The sequence below is a fragment of the Vulpes vulpes genome, chromosome 1 (assembly GCF_048418805.1).
Source record: "Vulpes vulpes isolate BD-2025 chromosome 1, VulVul3, whole genome shotgun sequence".
Taxonomy (NCBI): Eukaryota; Metazoa; Chordata; class Mammalia; order Carnivora; family Canidae; genus Vulpes; species Vulpes vulpes.
In genome coordinates this window covers 14994630-15010371 of record NC_132780.1, presented here as the reverse complement: position 1 = coordinate 15010371, position 15742 = coordinate 14994630, and the positions used below count along the sequence as shown (strand labels likewise).

The following is a 15742-nucleotide window of genomic DNA, read 5'->3' as shown; positions in this document are numbered from 1 at the left end:
AGATCCAGCATGTCTGTGGTGGGTCCCCTATCCATGGCAGAACTTCACCAGCTAAGAGTTTACCCAGCAGGCCTGTTGGTCTTGGGTAACACCTGCCCCCATCCCAGGAGAGGGCCCTAACTCTCCATCTCTCTATCTCTGGGAAGGGGGTACAAAGAGGGAGACACCAGCTGGCATCATGGGGGCAGGGTCAGTGCCAGGGTTGGTGTGAGTACTTGGGGGCTGGCAATCCCATCTTCGGCCTCCACTCCCTCCCCCTCCTTGGCCTCCTCTTCCTCATCTTCTTCCTGGCAGCAGCTCAGCGCAAGTTCGTTCTCATAACAAAATGCAGCCAGAGAGCCGGGGAAACTAGACTTGGGGCTGTGAGAAGCCCGCTCTGCCTGTTCATCCAACTCCTTGGCGCTGCAGACTGGTGTCCCTGGGACCTCATAAGTGCGGTGGAAGTGGCGATAGTCAACCTCATACTGGGAGCCACGCTGGAAGAGGACTGGCTCAAAACGATGGCCCCAGAGCAGCTCACCAGGGAGGTAGGAGGAGCGACACTGTGTGGTCATGGCCGTGGCCTCAACCATGCCCTCAAGAATGACCACCAGCTCAAAGTCAGCCCGGGCCAGCTCGGCACGTCCTAGTTCATACAGAGGACTGGCAGAGTCGATCTCATGCACGATGGTGATGGGAGACACAAGGAAGATTCGATCAGTGCCACCATCAAAGCCCACGTCCACATCCTGGTGATCCAGTGGTATATACTCACCCTCTGGGGTGACACGAGGCTGTGGCAAGAAGGGAGGGGCCAAAGACAGATGGCAGGGAGCACGGAGAGGAATGGAGACAGAGGCAAGGAGAGAATGGAATGGAGATGTAGAGAAAGGGGAGAGCAGAAATAGGCAGGGGTCGTGGGGTGAGAACATGGACCCAGAGAGAGAAGGGAATGGAGGCCCAGAGAAGGGTGAGGACAGAGCCAGAGATCAAGAGAGAGAGACAGAGACTCAAAGGGTTCAGGGATAGAAACACAAGAGAGACAAAGAGAGGGGACAGAGGGGCACAATGATATTGGCATCGAGTCACAGAAATCAGCAAGGCAGAGACGAAGTTAAAGAGACAACAGAAGAGTAAAGTCCAAGCAGCAAGTGGAGAGGGAGGAAAAAGAAAAATGGTTTTCAACATATGGCCATTGAGGGATAAATCAAGATGACAACCCGTTCAATACTCTCTATTCCACCCCAGCCTTGGGCTAACCCCTGGGTTATCTATCCCCCCGACCCAACTACAAGCCCCTCTGCCCCATTGTGCATGTGTATGTGTGGGGGCAATTGGCACTTCCCCCCCACATCCCCTCATTGGCTCCATACCCAACCTCCCCAGCCCTGTCAGCGCCCTGCAGACTTCTGGGAGTATCTGAGGGTATCTCTCGTAGTCCTGAATCCTAGTCTTGCAGCAAGAAGGAGCCCTCAGATGCTGCTGGGAGTTGTTGTAGTTCCCACCACCATTCTCCCCACCTTCTCTTCAAAGTCCAACCTCACCCCAGGGTTCTTAACTTGGCAAGGACAACTAACTACTTGGGCAAGGACAACTAACTACTGCCCTAGGATTTGGGCAGTTTAACTATAATTTTAGAGAAACACTAAGGTACTTTCTTCAGGGCACCAGAGGGAGCTCCTATCCCAGGGGCCAATGGGGGTCGTAGTTGTTTTATTTGTCTGTTTTGGTGATACGCTATAATTTAAGGGTGTTTTCCAGCCCTGGAAGCCTCTGAGCAGGGGACTGATGGGGCCAACTGGGCCACTGAGATGGGGAATGAAGTCTCCCACAAAGGCTGCAAGACTCCTTACCCAGAGGCCACGGAGAATTGTGTTCCATGGCTCTGCAGGTGTGACTTGCACCCCCATCCTTGGCCCTACATCTCCCACAATCCCATAGGGGACTAGCCTCAAGTCACAGGCCATTCTTGGTACTACCATGTTGGCTGGTAATTATAAACCAGAGCCATGGTTTACACCACCCACAAAAATACATCATCTGCTCAGACCATCCCTTCTGGACACCTTCCCCGCCCACAGAGCCTTCCGGAAATTGTAGTTCAGAGCCTTTACAGGCCAGGTGTGGCCTTCTCGGGTCTAGCTATCTCTCAACCCCACTGGGGGCCCATCCTCAAGCCACAGGAAGTTCTTTACGTCTCAACCCCCGTTTCAAGCCTAGGTCTCCAGTCAGCACCAGTCACAGACCTCCCTTTTGGGTCTCCAGCTCCTCTAACTGATCCGGGAAAGAGCCTCAGGCCACATAGAGGGCGGAAGGGCTCCCCGGCGCGAGACCGCTGGGAATTGTAGTCCGCGCGCCCTCCAGGGCCGCCGCGCACCCTACCCTCGGGCCTACATCTCCCACAATGCCCCCCGCGACGAGCCCCTCCCTTCCGCCCCTGGGCCCGCACCTGCAGCAGCTGGGCCCGCACGTGGGCCTCGACCAGGTGGCTGCGGCGGAGGTTGCCGACGCGCCACATGAGGCAGAGGCGGCGGTCGCGCAGCGCCACGACGGCGTTCTCGCTGAACACAAGCGTCTCGTTGCGCTTCTTGGGTTTGGCCATCTTGGCCATGACGGCGCCCACAACGAAGGCGTCGAGCACGCAGCCAGCGATGCACTGCAGCACCACGGCGGCCACGGCGGCCGGGCACTCCTCGGTGACGCTGCGCACGCCGTAGCCGATGGACGTCTGCGTCTCGAGCGCGAAGAGGAAGGCGGCCAGGAAGCTGGCCACGTGGGAAAAGCAGGGCGCGGGCGGCGGCGGGGCGGCCAGGTCGCCGTGCAGCGAGGCGATGAGCCAGAAGGCCAGGCCGAAGAGCAGCCAGGAGGCGAGGAAGGAGCAGGAGAAGAGCAGGCACATCCAGCGCCAGCGCACGTCCACGCACGTGGTGAACAGGTCGCTCAGGTAGCGCGCGCCCTGGCCGCCCAGGTTCACGAAGCGCACGTTGCAGTGCCCGTCCTTCTTGACGAAGCGCCCGCGGCGCCGCCCGGCCTGCGACGGCGCCCACCCGTTGCGGCACAGCCCCGGCCCGGCCTCCTCCTCGTCGCCGGCGCGGCCCTCCCCTGGCTCCAGGGCGCCGCTAAGGCGGCGCAGGGCCCTGGCCAGGCCCATTGGGCGGGGGCACCCCCTCCACTTGGCCTAGTGGGGGGCGGGCGCCCCAAACCTGTGGAGACGAGAAACGGGCGGCAATGTCAGGGATGCCGGAGACGGTGGGCTCCTCGGCCGGGCATGCACGCTGGGCCACGGTGGCCTCACCTGGCAAGTGGCATATTACCCACCCTAAAAGTCGGAAGAGTACAGCATCGAGGATGGTGATATCATAGGAGATGCTGGTGTAGCAACAACAGCGACAGAGTCATAGCCAGGACCTTATGGCAAGGGCCACGGTAGTTAGAGCAGACGTCTCTACAACGGCAGACCCTGCTGTGAGCCCTTTACATGAATGTGAACATATTTGAACCTAACACCAATGTAGAGATTATTATCTCCATCTTATAGATGAGAAAACAGAGGCACAAAATTTCTAACTTGCTCAAGGTCGGTGCTGAGTAAACTAAGATTTGGGCGTCAACAAGCCAGAATCGGCAAAGTGGTAACCCTTTGTCAGCACGGAATCCCTATGGAGAGATGAATCGGGGCTCTAGGCCATCCATGGCTCAAAGCAGGCTCACAAAGCACAAGCAACGCAAGGAAAAATGGTGGATGTACTGAAATTCATTAAAATTAAAAACTTTTGAGGGATGCCCCCCACTGGCTCAGTCAGTGGAGCGTGGGACTCTTGATCTCAGGGTTTTGAGTCTCCCCACATTGGGTGTAGTGACTGCTTAAAAATAAAGTCTTTAAAACCCACCAATGGAAGAAAATAGATGCAAATCATATATGTAAGAAGTTTATAATATCTAAAGACCTCAATAAGGTAATAATAAAAAGACACCACAATTTAAAAATAGGCAAAGGAGGAGCTCCTGGGTGGCTCAGCCGGTTAAGCATCCAACTCTGTACAACTCTTGGTTTTGGCTTAGGTTGTGGTCTCAAGGGTCTTGAGATCAAGCCCTACATCAGGCTCTGCAGTCAGCGTGGAGTCTGCTTAACACTCTCTCCCCCTCTGCCTCTCCCCTCTGTGCTGTTTCAAATAAATCTTAAAAAAAAAAAAAAAAAAAAACAGGCAAAGAATCTGAAGAGACATTTCTCTAAGAAAAATATACAATAAGAGAAACACATAAAAAGATGTTCAACGTCATTAGCCATCAGGGAAATGCAAATCAAAACTACGAGACATTATTTTCCACCCACTTGGGAAGATAACAAGTGTTGGCAAGGATGTGGAGAAGTTGGCCCCCCTTGAATGCTTCTGGTGGCATATAAAGTGGTGCAGCTGTTTTGCAAAACCATCTGGCAGTTTCTTAAATGGTTAAACATAATTACCCTATGACCCAGCAATTCCAAGTCTAGGTATCTACTCAGGACAAAACAAATGTCCAAACACTTGTACACAAATGTTCCTAATAGTATTGGTCGAGATTGCCAAAAGATGGAAACAACCCAAATAGCCATCAACTGATAAACAAATAAATGTGGTATATCCACATGATGAAGTACTACTTAGTACTAAAAAAATGAAGCACTAACATGTTACAACCTGGACAAACCCTGAAAACATCATGGTAAGTGAAGCCAGATGCAGAAGACCACATGTTGGGGCACCTGGGTGGCTCAGTTGATTAAGCATCTGACTCTTGGTTTTGGCTGAGGTTTGATCTCAGGGTCGTGAGATGGAGCCCCGAGTCAGGCTCTGTGCTGAGCAGTTTCTGCTTAAGACTTTCTTTTCCCCTGCTCCTCCATCTCCCTCAAATAAATATTAAAAAAAAAAAAAAGACCACATATTGCCTACTTTCATTTATATTGAAATCTGTACATTGAGAAAGGAGACTAGTGGTACCCAGGGCTGGGGAGATGCAGGATGTGGGGAGTGATAGCCAGAGGACATGGGTTTTCCTGCTGGGGTGATGCAAATATTCTAAAATTGACTGTGGTGATGGTGGCACAACTCCACAAAAATACTAAAAAACACATTGAATTATACACTTTAATGTGTCAGCTGTATTTTATCTGAATTATGTAGTTTTTTTTTTTTTTCAAATTTTAAGTAATCTCTACACCCAACGTGGGGTTCGAATGCATGAGCTCGAGATAGAGTGCCATGCTCCACGACTGAGCCAGCCAGGTGCCCCTTTTCTAACATATTTCAATGAAGCTGTTTAAAAAAAGGCCCAAGCTCAGCCCTGACCCTCAGATCTTCGGCAAATCTAATCAGTTTCTTCAAATGTAAAAGGGGGGATTTGAGGTTAGGAAGTGTCTTCCAGTTATCTAGATCAAGGACTCAGTCCTGTCTTAGTTGCTGGCCAACTATGTGTTCTGGAACCACTGGCTTCATTTTCTGGAGCCTCATTTGTGGAAAGACCCTGGGATTTCGAATCGGGCAGTTCTAGGGTGAATCTGAACCCTGTGACTTACTGACTGTAGGAGTGGTGGCAAGTCACCTCAGCTCCCTCATATGGGAAATGGAATCTCAGCGACTCAACAGGGCGGGAGAGAGATGAGGGAGGGTGGGGCATGGATGGGGACCTCATTACCCCACATCCAGCAGCTGTGGAGGAGAGACTTCGAGGGCCCATCTGGGCTAGGGGTTACTCAGCTATCACGTCCATCGGTATTTACCAAGCACCTAATGTACTGTGTGCGCCCTGCACTGGGCTCTGGGATCCTCACAGGCTTCTGGACAGGGCCAGGGGTGCTCAACTGAGAGGGCTGTTGACTGATACCAGTTTCAACATCAGTGGGTCCAGCATACCTCCCTTGTTCCCCACCCTGGTCACTGAGCTCTGCACCTGCTGCCCATAACCACCTGGACATGCTGCATTCTGAGGACACAAAAGTTGTGGTTTAGGTCAGAGTGGACTGGGCCTGTGTTGAGCATCTGCAATGTACCCCCATCTTGACTCTTTTCTTACCCTCAACAATCCTGGGAGTTGGGAACTCATTCTTCCAAAAAGGGGTTAGCTGAGGCTACATGCTGAAGGGGCCAGCTTTGAATCCAGGCCCTGACCCCTGCATGTGTAGCCCCCTCTGTCCGTAAGTCCCCACTATGTGCTGGTTCCACCAGGGGCCACCAACAGGGTAGGTCCTCCAGGCTGGGTCCTCCCACACCTGCTCACTCATGTCTAATCACAACCCTTAGATGCAAGGGGCTTTGTTTTCCACAGTAAACTTTGTCTCAGTCCCCTCAGCTGAACAGAAGTCCTGGACTCCCACCTAGGGTCCTCAGGTGCCAAAGCCCAAGTGACAAACCACAGACCTCGGGGGGGGGGGGGGTTCATTTCCTGAGCACCTACCATGTCCTGGGCTTTGCCTGAGCTCAGGGGATGCCCGCAGCCCACCCACAGACTCCACCACACCCCACTGCTCACCTCACTTCGACTGTCCAGGACGCTGGGAAGATCACTGCCCCACTTCACAGGGTGGGGAATAGGCTCGGACACCTGGCCAGACCCACACAGTGCTGAGGGTAGGGTGCCAGGTCAGGTCCTGAGCCTTTCCAACGCAGGGCTCTGCGTCAGTCCCCCCCTAGGCCCTGTGAGGCGGAAGTGACCGTGTCCATTTCACAAATTAGATGGGGGCTTTCACTTCCAGAGGGCCCTGTCCGTGTCCAATGGGGCCCAGCTCACAGAGGGTGGGTGGGACATGGGTTCAAGCACCCTCCTTCACCCCCCCTGCAGGAAGGCAGGACAGGAGGGAAAAGGATCCAGAGCCTGAAGCCCTCCCCCATCCTCCCCCTGACCTGCCAGAGCAGCTTAATGTTTCCATATAAAGGAGACACGGGGCTTAAGGTGTGTCAACTTGGTGTCAAAGTCACCGTCTAATCTGAGGCCAAGAAGCTCCGCCCCTGGGCCCCCGCCTCCCTTCCCCCTCAAAAAGCACTTTCACACTCTTCTGGAGACCCTGGCTGTCCACCCCCCCCCAACACCCCCCCAACAACAGGGCCTGAACAGCAGGTTGAGGGGCAGAGATTGACAGAGCAGGAGAGCAGGGGGGGCGTCGGGACACAGTCTGAACAAAGAGGCTTGGAGTGGACAGGAAGGGTGCGGAGGGAGGCAGAGGGACAGACAGATCCCACAGGGGGTACAGGGAGGCAGAGAGAGGACAGATGCCCAGAGGGAGCAGGACAGAGACGGGGGGGGGGGGGGAGGGGGGTGGGGGGTGGTCAGAGACACAGCGGGAGGGGACAGGAGAGACAGGCAGACTAGGAGCAGCTGGGATGGGGAGATGATGTATCAGGAAATGGGAAGACAGGGAGCCGGAGCTGGGGACAGAGACAGGGTGAGAGAGGCTCACGATGACAGGGATGAAGGGGCAGAAGGCAGATGGAGATGGGGTCAGAGATGGAGGCGCCTGAATGGGGGAGAGGTTGCTCTGGGGCTGGAATCGGTCACTGAAGGGGAAGCAGGACCTTCCTGGGGGACAGCAAAGACAGGGAATGCGGGGTGGAGGGGCCCTAGCAAGGAGGGTGTGGGGGGAGGTGGGATGGTTTCAGCCCAGGACCTCTGCATGGAGGCACGTACCTGGTGGGGCAGCCCACCCCCATGCCCTCCGCTGGGGGATCCTCTGCTAGGGCCACAGGGAGGCCCCCGTGGGTGCTGAGGGGCAGCAGTGTGTCCTGGGCCCCAGGGGCCTTGTGCTGGGCGCCCGACCTCTGTGTCCACAGGCGGATCAGAGGCCTGGCTGAGGGGGGGCAGGGGGTGGGGCCAGCCCAGAGCCGCAGAGGGGGAGCCAGGGAGGATGGCCAGGCAGGGCAGCTGGGCCGCAGCCCAAGCAGGCTGGAGAGGAGACGCGGTGAAGAAACGGGAGGGGGGAGGGGGATAGGGAGACACGGGGAGATAGGGACACAGAAGGGGAGAAAGGGGACAGCAGCAGGAGGACAGAAAAATGGGCTCCTCAGTTTCCTTTGAGATGAAGACTTCAAAAGGCCAGGGACACCGGTGACCCACCCCTCCAGAGACCTGGACTGGGCTCCATGTGAATAAAATTCAGGGTGGGGTGTACAAACAGCACCCAATGGGCGGGGAGACCCCATGAAGCAGGGATTCTCGGTGGCCTCTGGACAGCTGGGAACCGGGTCCCACATCCTCCTCCCCTTTCTTCATAGGGAAGCAGCCAGCAGGATGAGTCTCACATACATCAGGCCTCATTCTGGTCCTTTACTGCCTTGGGGGCCCTGGACCTCCTTCCCTGCACATCGCTTGCCTGGGATGCAGGAGGGAGGAAGACCCATACAGCCCCCTACCCCCACCCCTCGGAAGTCCTGGCCAAACCCTGTTGGCTGGAAGTGGGGACAAAACCAGATTCTGCTGGAAGAACCCACCCTTCAACCTCAGCTAGGCCCACTGTAAAGGGCTCTGAGTTCTCCAGGGCGGGGAGGCCAGTGGCCAAAACTGGGTCCTGTAAGCGAGAGGTCAAAGCCAGACAGCTCGCAGAATATCCACAGCAATGCTGGCCACACCAGGCCCACCTGGGAAAGAGGCCAACAGGTCCTGGGACAGGTTGAGGGGGGAAGGGTATGGCCAGAGCCAAACCCAAATCTTTCCACCGGAGGGGGCACAGTAGTCAAACCAAGGCTCCTGAACCAAACCAGGTAGTTTTACAGTCATGGGTTGACCCAGACGCATGGGCAAGAGGGGTCAGAGGACCAAACGAAGTCCTTTCCAAGAATAGCACGTCAAACAGAATCCATCGTGGCAGCTCACTGGTCCAGTGAAGCCTGACTCTGGGAGGAGAGGCTCAGCAGGTCTGCAGGGCCGTCCCGGCCGTGGCGGCCGCCTCCTCAGACACTGATGGTGCGGAAGACTGTGAAGCCTGACAGGGCGGTGCTAACGAGGACCCCGGGACACTGTGGATGCCAGTGCAACTCCTTCAGGTCTGTCTCGCCCTGGTGCACGAACAGCAGCTGCTGGGGAAGGTCCGCCAGCCCAGGGTCGGTCTCCGTGTCGCCTGCCTCGGGGTCCCGTTCAACTGCCAGGTCCCACTGTGTGATCTGGTTGTCTGCCCCTGAAGCTGCGAAGACTCCGCTGTCCTGGGGGTGCCACTCGACAGAGGTGATGGGGGCCACGTGCTGCTTGAAGGTGGCCACCGGGGAGCCGGACTATGGGAAGAAGGGAGTCAGGGGCTCTGGACACCTCAGCCTGACTCCCAGGGAGCCCTCACCACTCTCCAGCCTTGGGGGTTCCACTGGGGCCCCACCCCTGGGATTTGCACAAGCCCAGGTTCTCTGAAAGGGGCAGAGGGACAAGTACATCTGGTAATAGAGGCATAACATCCTAGGGGCTGTGGGAACTGTGGTTTCACCTGCCAAGCCCTTCCAGCTCCAGGTCACAAAGTCCCCACCATGTCCAGGGAGGACATGCCTCAGGTTCCCTTCCTATAAAGGGGGTGGTTCTCAGGGGCCCCCAGAGTGGCTCAGTCATTTAAGTGCAGACCCTTGGTTTCAGCTCATGATTTCAGGGTTGTGAGATCAAGCCCCACGTCAGGTTCTGTGCTCAGTGTGGAGTCTGTTTGAGATTCTCTCCCTCTCTGCCCTTCACCCCACTCATACTCTCTCTCCAAATAAATCTTTTTTTTTTTTTTTTAAAGATTTTATTGATTTAATCATTAGAGATACAGAGAGAGGCAGAGACACAGGCAGAGGGAGAAGCAGACTCCATGCAGGGAGCATGATGCAGGACTTGATCCCAGAACCCTGGGATCACCACCTGAGCCAAAGGCAGACGCTCAACCACTGAGTCACCCAGGCATCCCTAAATAAATAAATCTTTAAAAAGGAGGGGAGTAGTGGTTCTCAAACTGCTCTCTCCCTACTGATTCTATGATGGCCTTAAAGAAAACAGAACCATAGCTCCCAGGGTCCAGAAAGAAAGAAAAAGGAGCACTTCTACTAACTCAAAGGTACAGCTGAGGACCGGAGTCTCTCTAAACTGGAGAAGTAGTTCCAAAGTCCCAATGGCCAATCAACTTGGCCATGGAACCTGGCCCTACACCTGCCTTGGGGGCTGGAACCGGTTTCTAGAAGGTTCCTCAGAGCTGACGCTATAGAAATCCTTACACCTGAGGACAGAGAAGATGCAATGTCTCATGTCCAGAGCCCCTCCTAGCTCTATAGTCAGTTGTCACTGGGTGTGATGTCACATCTGTCCCTGTCCTTCCTGTACCTGTTTCCTCTCCTGCAATGAGCGATGTGGGCTCCGATTCTCAGCTGATTCCACAAAGCTCACTAACATAAAGTCTACAGTTCGCTGAGACTCCAGAAGCCCTGGGCCACGTGGCCAGCTGCTCTGCTCACCAGCGGGTAGATGGGAATGGGGAGTCTCTGCTGCTACCTGGCCGCTCGTCTCCTGTCACCTCTCCAGCTGGGGGGTGTGTGTGTCAAGCCACTCTCCACCAGGAACAGCCTTTTCCTGCTGAGCCCTGTTCCTCATCTGCACCCCAAAAGGGCTGGACCCCAACTCGACAGGCCCTCCCAGCTCTGGTGTAAACAAGCACCTAAAGAAGGGAAGCCTGCAAATCCCAGGGCCTGCTGGGAAAATACCTTGAACTGCCTCAGGTCCCAGATCTTGAGGGCTCCATCGTCCCCGCCGCTGAGCAGGAAGGGTTCCCGGCGGCTCCAGTTGATGACATTAACATCTCCATCATGGGCAGAGGTGGTGGTGAGCATGCAAGCCTTGCTGGGGGCAGCCCGGATGTCCCAGATGCGAATGGAAGCATCAGCCGAGCAGGAGGCGAACACCTAGACAAGGCAGGGCCTGGGTGACCTCGGCATACCTGCCACCCCAGCCTGGACCCCAAGGACGACTAGCGATGGACTAGTGCCCCCTCACTGTGCCTAGCTCCCGTCCCATCCTCCTTCAAGGCCCAGGAGTCCAGACCACCAGCCCCCCTCACCGTGTCCTCAGTTGGGGACCACTGTAGGTCCTCCACAGAGCGTGTGTGGCCCATAAATGGCCGCTGGTCCACATGCCAGGAGCCACCATCCGTTGGTGTCCAGAGGTGGATGTTCTTCTGGCAGTCTCCGGTCAGCAGGCGCCCTGGAAACAGAGTCAGGAAAGTATCAGGGCCCAGCTGGCCACAGCTCCCTCTTCTCCAGCAGTTTTAGCCCCCACCTTCCCTACAGATCCTGCTCCCTCTCACACCCCCAGGACCAACTGTGCACCCCAGGGACTCACCAGACACCCGGGGGGACCAGTCAAGAGCAAAGCCCTCGCCCATGTGGCCAGCAAAGGTGAAGATGGGCTTGACACGGGCCTGCTCATCCCGGAGGAAAGTTGCCAAAGCCTGGGGATCATCCACCACCTGCAAAAGCCGCCGCAGGGCAAACACCTCCACCTGGCCCTTCTCTGACCATATACCAGCCACCGGCTCCTCGCCCAGCCAGGATACCTGCAGGGGAAGGGACAGGAGGCTCAGGGTGGTGACCACAGCTCCTCACAGCCCCGAGAAGCAGAACTGCAGTCCCAGGGCTAGGACTCCAGCTCCCAGAAGCCTTGGTGGGGACAAAAATCACAGCCTGCAAGATCAGCTTGGTACCTGGGACAACTTCCCATTCTATGTAGACGGATTCCACCAACCCTTGGGAGGGGTGGGAGGTGCTCAGACTACCAGTCCTTGTAACCCTCTAAATGTTGGTGAGTCACAGGCCATCATCCTTGGTTCTCTTTGCCCTGTACATCTGCTCACTAGAAGATCCCGTTCAGCCTCAAGGTTTCCAGTGGTCCCTAGTCTTGACCGCTCCTCAGCTCTAAGCTCCTACCACACTGACTGTTCAGATGGATCCAAAACCGAGCTCCTGATTGCCATCTGCAACCTCCTCCACCCTGGGGTTCCCCGCCTTGGGCCCCAGACTGGGGGACTCATTGACTTGTCTTTTCTTCTTTACACCCACCTGGTGCTAGCTACGCTCAAAATGCACCACTTCCAACTCCCCCGACCTCTACTGTAGCCACTCCTGCTAGTCCTGTCCTCTGGCTCCCCCACAGGGCTGTCCTTCTGCCCTCACGTCTCTGCAGTCTATTCTCAATAGAGCAGTCAGAGGAATCTCTTCAAAACACAAGTCAGATCCTGGGGCACCTAGGTGGCTCAGTTAAGCATTCGACTCTCCATCTCAGCTCAGGTCATGACCTCAGGGTCCTGAGCTCGAGATCCGAGTTGGGCTCTGCACTCGGTGTGAAGCCTGCTTAAGACTCTCTGTCAGGGATCCCTGAGTAGCTCAGCGGTTTAGTGCTGCCTTCGTCTCCAGGATCGAGTCCTACATCGGGCTCCCTGCATAGAGCCTGCTTCTCCCTCTGCCTGTGTCTCTGCCTCTCTCATAAATAAATAAATAAATAAATAAATAAATAAATAAATAAATAAATAAATAAATAAAATAAAATAAAATAAAATCTTAAAAAAAAAAAATTCTCTCTCAACTCAAACCCCCCCCCAATGGCTCCCAACTTCTCCCCAAGTAAAAGCCAAGTCCTTACATCAGCCAACAAGCCCCATCCAACCCATCACCTCCTTTTTGCCCACCCCTCAATGCTGTCACTCTCCCGTCATCCATTTGCTCTGGTAGATGCACTGGTTTCCTTGCCTTCCCTTGAACTTCCTCCAACACACCAAATTTGCCACAGAGCCCTGGTACTTTGTTCCCTCTGCCTATAAACCCTTTCGGGGATGCCTGGGTGGCTCAGTGGTTGAGCATCTGCCTTCAGCTCAGGGTGTGATCTGGGGTCCTGGGATCGAGTCCCCCTTCGGGCTCCCCTCAGGGAGCCTACTTCTCCCTCTGCCTCTGCCCCTCTGTCTGTGTCTCTTATGAATAAATAAATGAAATCTTTAAAAATAAACAAACCCTTTCTGGACAAGAAATCTTTGGCTCATTCCCTCACTTCCTGTGGGTGTCTGTTCAAATGGCAACTTATCCCAAATACCTCCCTGACTGCACTATTTAAGATAGCCAATCCACTCTAGGAACATCCCAATTCCCCTACCTTGCTTTGACTCTCCTCCACAGCACTCGGCACCTGTGGATGTGCTGCACATTTACTCAGCCTCCTCTTGTTCCCTTTCCCACTGGCATGTAAGTTTCGCAAAACCAGAGACCTTTTGCTCTGTCAAATCTCCAGTGCCTGACGTGGTAACACGCAAATGGGAATGCACAGCAAGGGCTGTGGGCCATGCGCCGCCCTAAGTGCTGTCCATACATCATCTGATCAAATCTACGCATCAGCCTGCTCAGAAGATGCTGTAACTCAGCAGCACAAAAGTGACCCCACAGCCCAGGACAGTTCTTGGGCGGTGACAGAAAATACACATCTCTACGCTACAATGAGGCGCTGTCTCTAGGCACCTGAAATACCCTTATGTTTTCCATTTTACCTTCCAGTCAGTTCCATCAGGCAAATTTTGCAATCGATGTTCCCCATTTTACTGAAGAGGAAAGAACCTGAAAAGCAGCCCCATGTTGCTCCTAGCATAGGAACAATGAATTCGTATTTACAATTACATGCCAGGAGCTTTTCTAAAAGCTGAAAAGCATGGATAAGGGGGTTGGCGGGGGAGGTCAGAGAATGTATAGTAGGCTCCTGGGACAGTATCTACCCGGACTCGGTTGATGCCACCATAGTGGGGCACCATAGCCAGCTCCAGCTGAGGCTTCCGATCTTCTTCATCCTCTTCATCTTCCTCCTCCTCATCATCACTGCCCTCTGATGGCGGGGGCTTTGTCCCATGCAGATTATGCATCCGAAGCATCATCAGTCTGCGGGAAAGTGTGGCGTGAGTGAGGCACTGGATGCCAGGATCTTTAGGACAGAGGGAGGAGAGAAGCTGGAAACGCCAACTTCTAGATCTTGGTGGGAGGGGAAGCTGGGGGCTCAGACTCTTGGTCCTAAATAAAACCTCGGGTCTCACTCACCTGTTGCTCTGCGCGCTCTCCGCCTGGGTCCCAGCACACAGGTAAAGCGTAAGAGGAAGCTCTGTCCGGTTGTCTCCCAGGTGATCCCGGATTATGTCGAAGCTAAGACAGGGAGCTCCTGGGGACAGAAAAAGGGGTTGGGAAATGAGGATGGGCCAGAGATGTCAGTTCTCTCGCGTGTGATGATTTCACCCTTCCGAAGCCTCAGTGTTCTTCTCAGAGTGCCTCGTAAGTTAAATACTCAGGACCAGCCCCGCTCAGGACTCAAGATTCCGGTCCCCTCCTAACTCAGGACCCAGGAGTCCTGGTGCCCGGCCCTACCGGTCTGCGCTCGGTGGTACAGCACGTAGGCCTCCTCGTCCATGACCAGCTCCTCTCCTTCGCGCAGCGGCGGTCCGCGGCCAGGCAGGTAGACCTGGGAAGAGCCGCTGGACTCCGCTTCCATGGGTTCCCCGGTTTCACACGTGCGCGATTTACCATTGGGCGCCGCCATCTTCGAACCCTCTCACCGCCGGCGCGAGGTACGGTCGTCACTTCCGGGTTGCGGTTTCCTCCTTCAGACATCCGCCCGGCTGCACGGTTGCCTTGGAAACCTCCCAGCTCACCAATTTGAGAGGGCGCCGGGGAGAGGGTGAAGGAGATCTAAGGTAACGGCGTCCCAGCCTAGCGACCGAGGCCTGCGCGTTCGGAGAATCTACACCCTTCGCGTGACTTTGCGGCGCTTTTCCGCAGAGCAGTGGCAAGGCCTCCTGGGAGTTGTAGTTCTGTACGAGGCCAGTTTTCTCCTGCTGGAGGAGTTGCGAGCCCCGACGCCATCTTCCACCTTTGACTCCCAGCGCTTCCTTTCCGCTCGTTATTCGTGTATACAAATAGGAGTTCTCACTGGCAAGGAGACTCGGTTTTTGCTCCCTGAGGACCCATAAAGCCCGTTTCCTTTCCCCTCCTTGTTATGATGGCTTTAATTCACTTCAAAATGCTTCAGTGTGGACAGGATGATATGTATGAGTTAGTCGGTTGAATTTGCCCTCTTGGGGCAGTCAGTCGCCCAACCAGGCGTTCACCCTGCAGCTATGGTCAGCGAGCACTTAATCAGAAAGTCAGGCCTCTGGAGAATTCTATCACAAGTGCTCTGTCTCTCTTTATCGCTCGTCAGCACCAGAGGTCTGGCTAATTGGCATAACGAAATGCTAGAAATAGATTCTCATTGGTGAGGTTAAGGGCATGCAGGATAGGTGCGTTGGCTGGAGCATCTCACACTCTCCCCTCGCTTGCATGAACAGGATGTAAAGAGTCTAGCAAGCCGCGCTGCCTGCAGCCATGGGGATGGGACCCTAGACTTAATCCTAAAATGTTTTGATCCTGGATCTTTGTTGACATCACCGCTGCTGCTCCTCCGCCTCTCTGGGTCTCGGGTCCGCCCTCACCCCTTCTCTCTCCTCTTCTTAGGGTCTTTTCTGACAGCTTCCTTCTGGGTCTTTGTCTCCCACCTCCCTCCAGGGTCAGTGTTCTCAATGTCATTTTCTTTCTCCCCTCTCTTCCTCTGTGGGACTTTTCTCAGGGTCTGTTTCCTCCAGAGAAGTTTGAGGGCGGCTCAGACAAACACGGAGCTCACACTTGGGACTGAGGAGGCATAAAAACGTGGTTTATTCCAAACACTGCAATGTGTAACGGGAGAGTGGGAGGGGAGGTTGGTGGTGGGCGTGGATTCCCAGACCGTCCCCTCCACA

General features: G+C 55.0%; 2 protein-coding genes across 2 annotated transcripts; both read right to left on the bottom strand.

The window, feature by feature from the left end:
* Positions 1-68: 68 nt before the first annotated feature.
* On the bottom strand, positions 69-7744 carry KCNJ14 (potassium inwardly rectifying channel subfamily J member 14). Its single transcript, XM_026014199.2, has 3 exons — positions 7639-7744; positions 2429-3182; positions 69-773 (listed from the first exon to the last, which is right to left on the bottom strand). The coding sequence occupies exons 2-3, from the start codon at positions 3128-3130 to the stop codon at positions 177-179; spliced, it is 1299 nt and encodes a 432-aa protein (XP_025869984.1). The 5' UTR covers positions 3131-3182; positions 7639-7744; the 3' UTR covers positions 69-176.
* Positions 7745-8254: 510 nt separating this feature from the next.
* On the bottom strand, positions 8255-14934 carry GRWD1 (glutamate rich WD repeat containing 1). The gene is made up of 7 exons (XM_026014198.2): positions 14337-14934; positions 14016-14133; positions 13700-13859; positions 11290-11503; positions 11009-11151; positions 10656-10853; positions 8255-9215 (listed from the first exon to the last, which is right to left on the bottom strand). The coding sequence occupies exons 1-7, from the start codon at positions 14506-14508 to the stop codon at positions 8898-8900; spliced, it is 1323 nt and encodes a 440-aa protein (XP_025869983.1). The 5' UTR covers positions 14509-14934; the 3' UTR covers positions 8255-8897.
* Positions 14935-15742: the final 808 nt, after the last annotated feature.

Excerpts from the sequence above, each read along its gene's own strand:
- KCNJ14 (XM_026014199.2), bottom strand. The coding sequence starts at position 3,130 with ATGGGCCTGGCCAGGGCCCTGCGCCGCCTTAGCGGCGCCCTGGAGCCA. Across the intron at positions 774-2,428 it reads TGCGGGCCCAGCTGCTGCAG|CCTCGTGTCACCCCAGAGGG; the intron begins GTGCGGGCCCAG and ends TTCTTGCCACAG.
- GRWD1 (XM_026014198.2), bottom strand. The coding sequence starts at position 14,508 with ATGGCGGCGCCCAATGGTAAATCGCGCACGTGTGAAACCGGGGAACCC. Across the intron at positions 11,152-11,289 it reads CTGGTCCCCCCGGGTGTCTG|GGCGCCTGCTGACCGGAGAC; the intron begins GTGAGTCCCTGG and ends CTCTGTTTCCAG. Across the intron at positions 9,216-10,655 it reads GGGACCTGAGGCAGTTCAAG|TCCGGCTCCCCGGTGGCCAC; the intron begins GTATTTTCCCAG and ends TTCTTCCCATAG.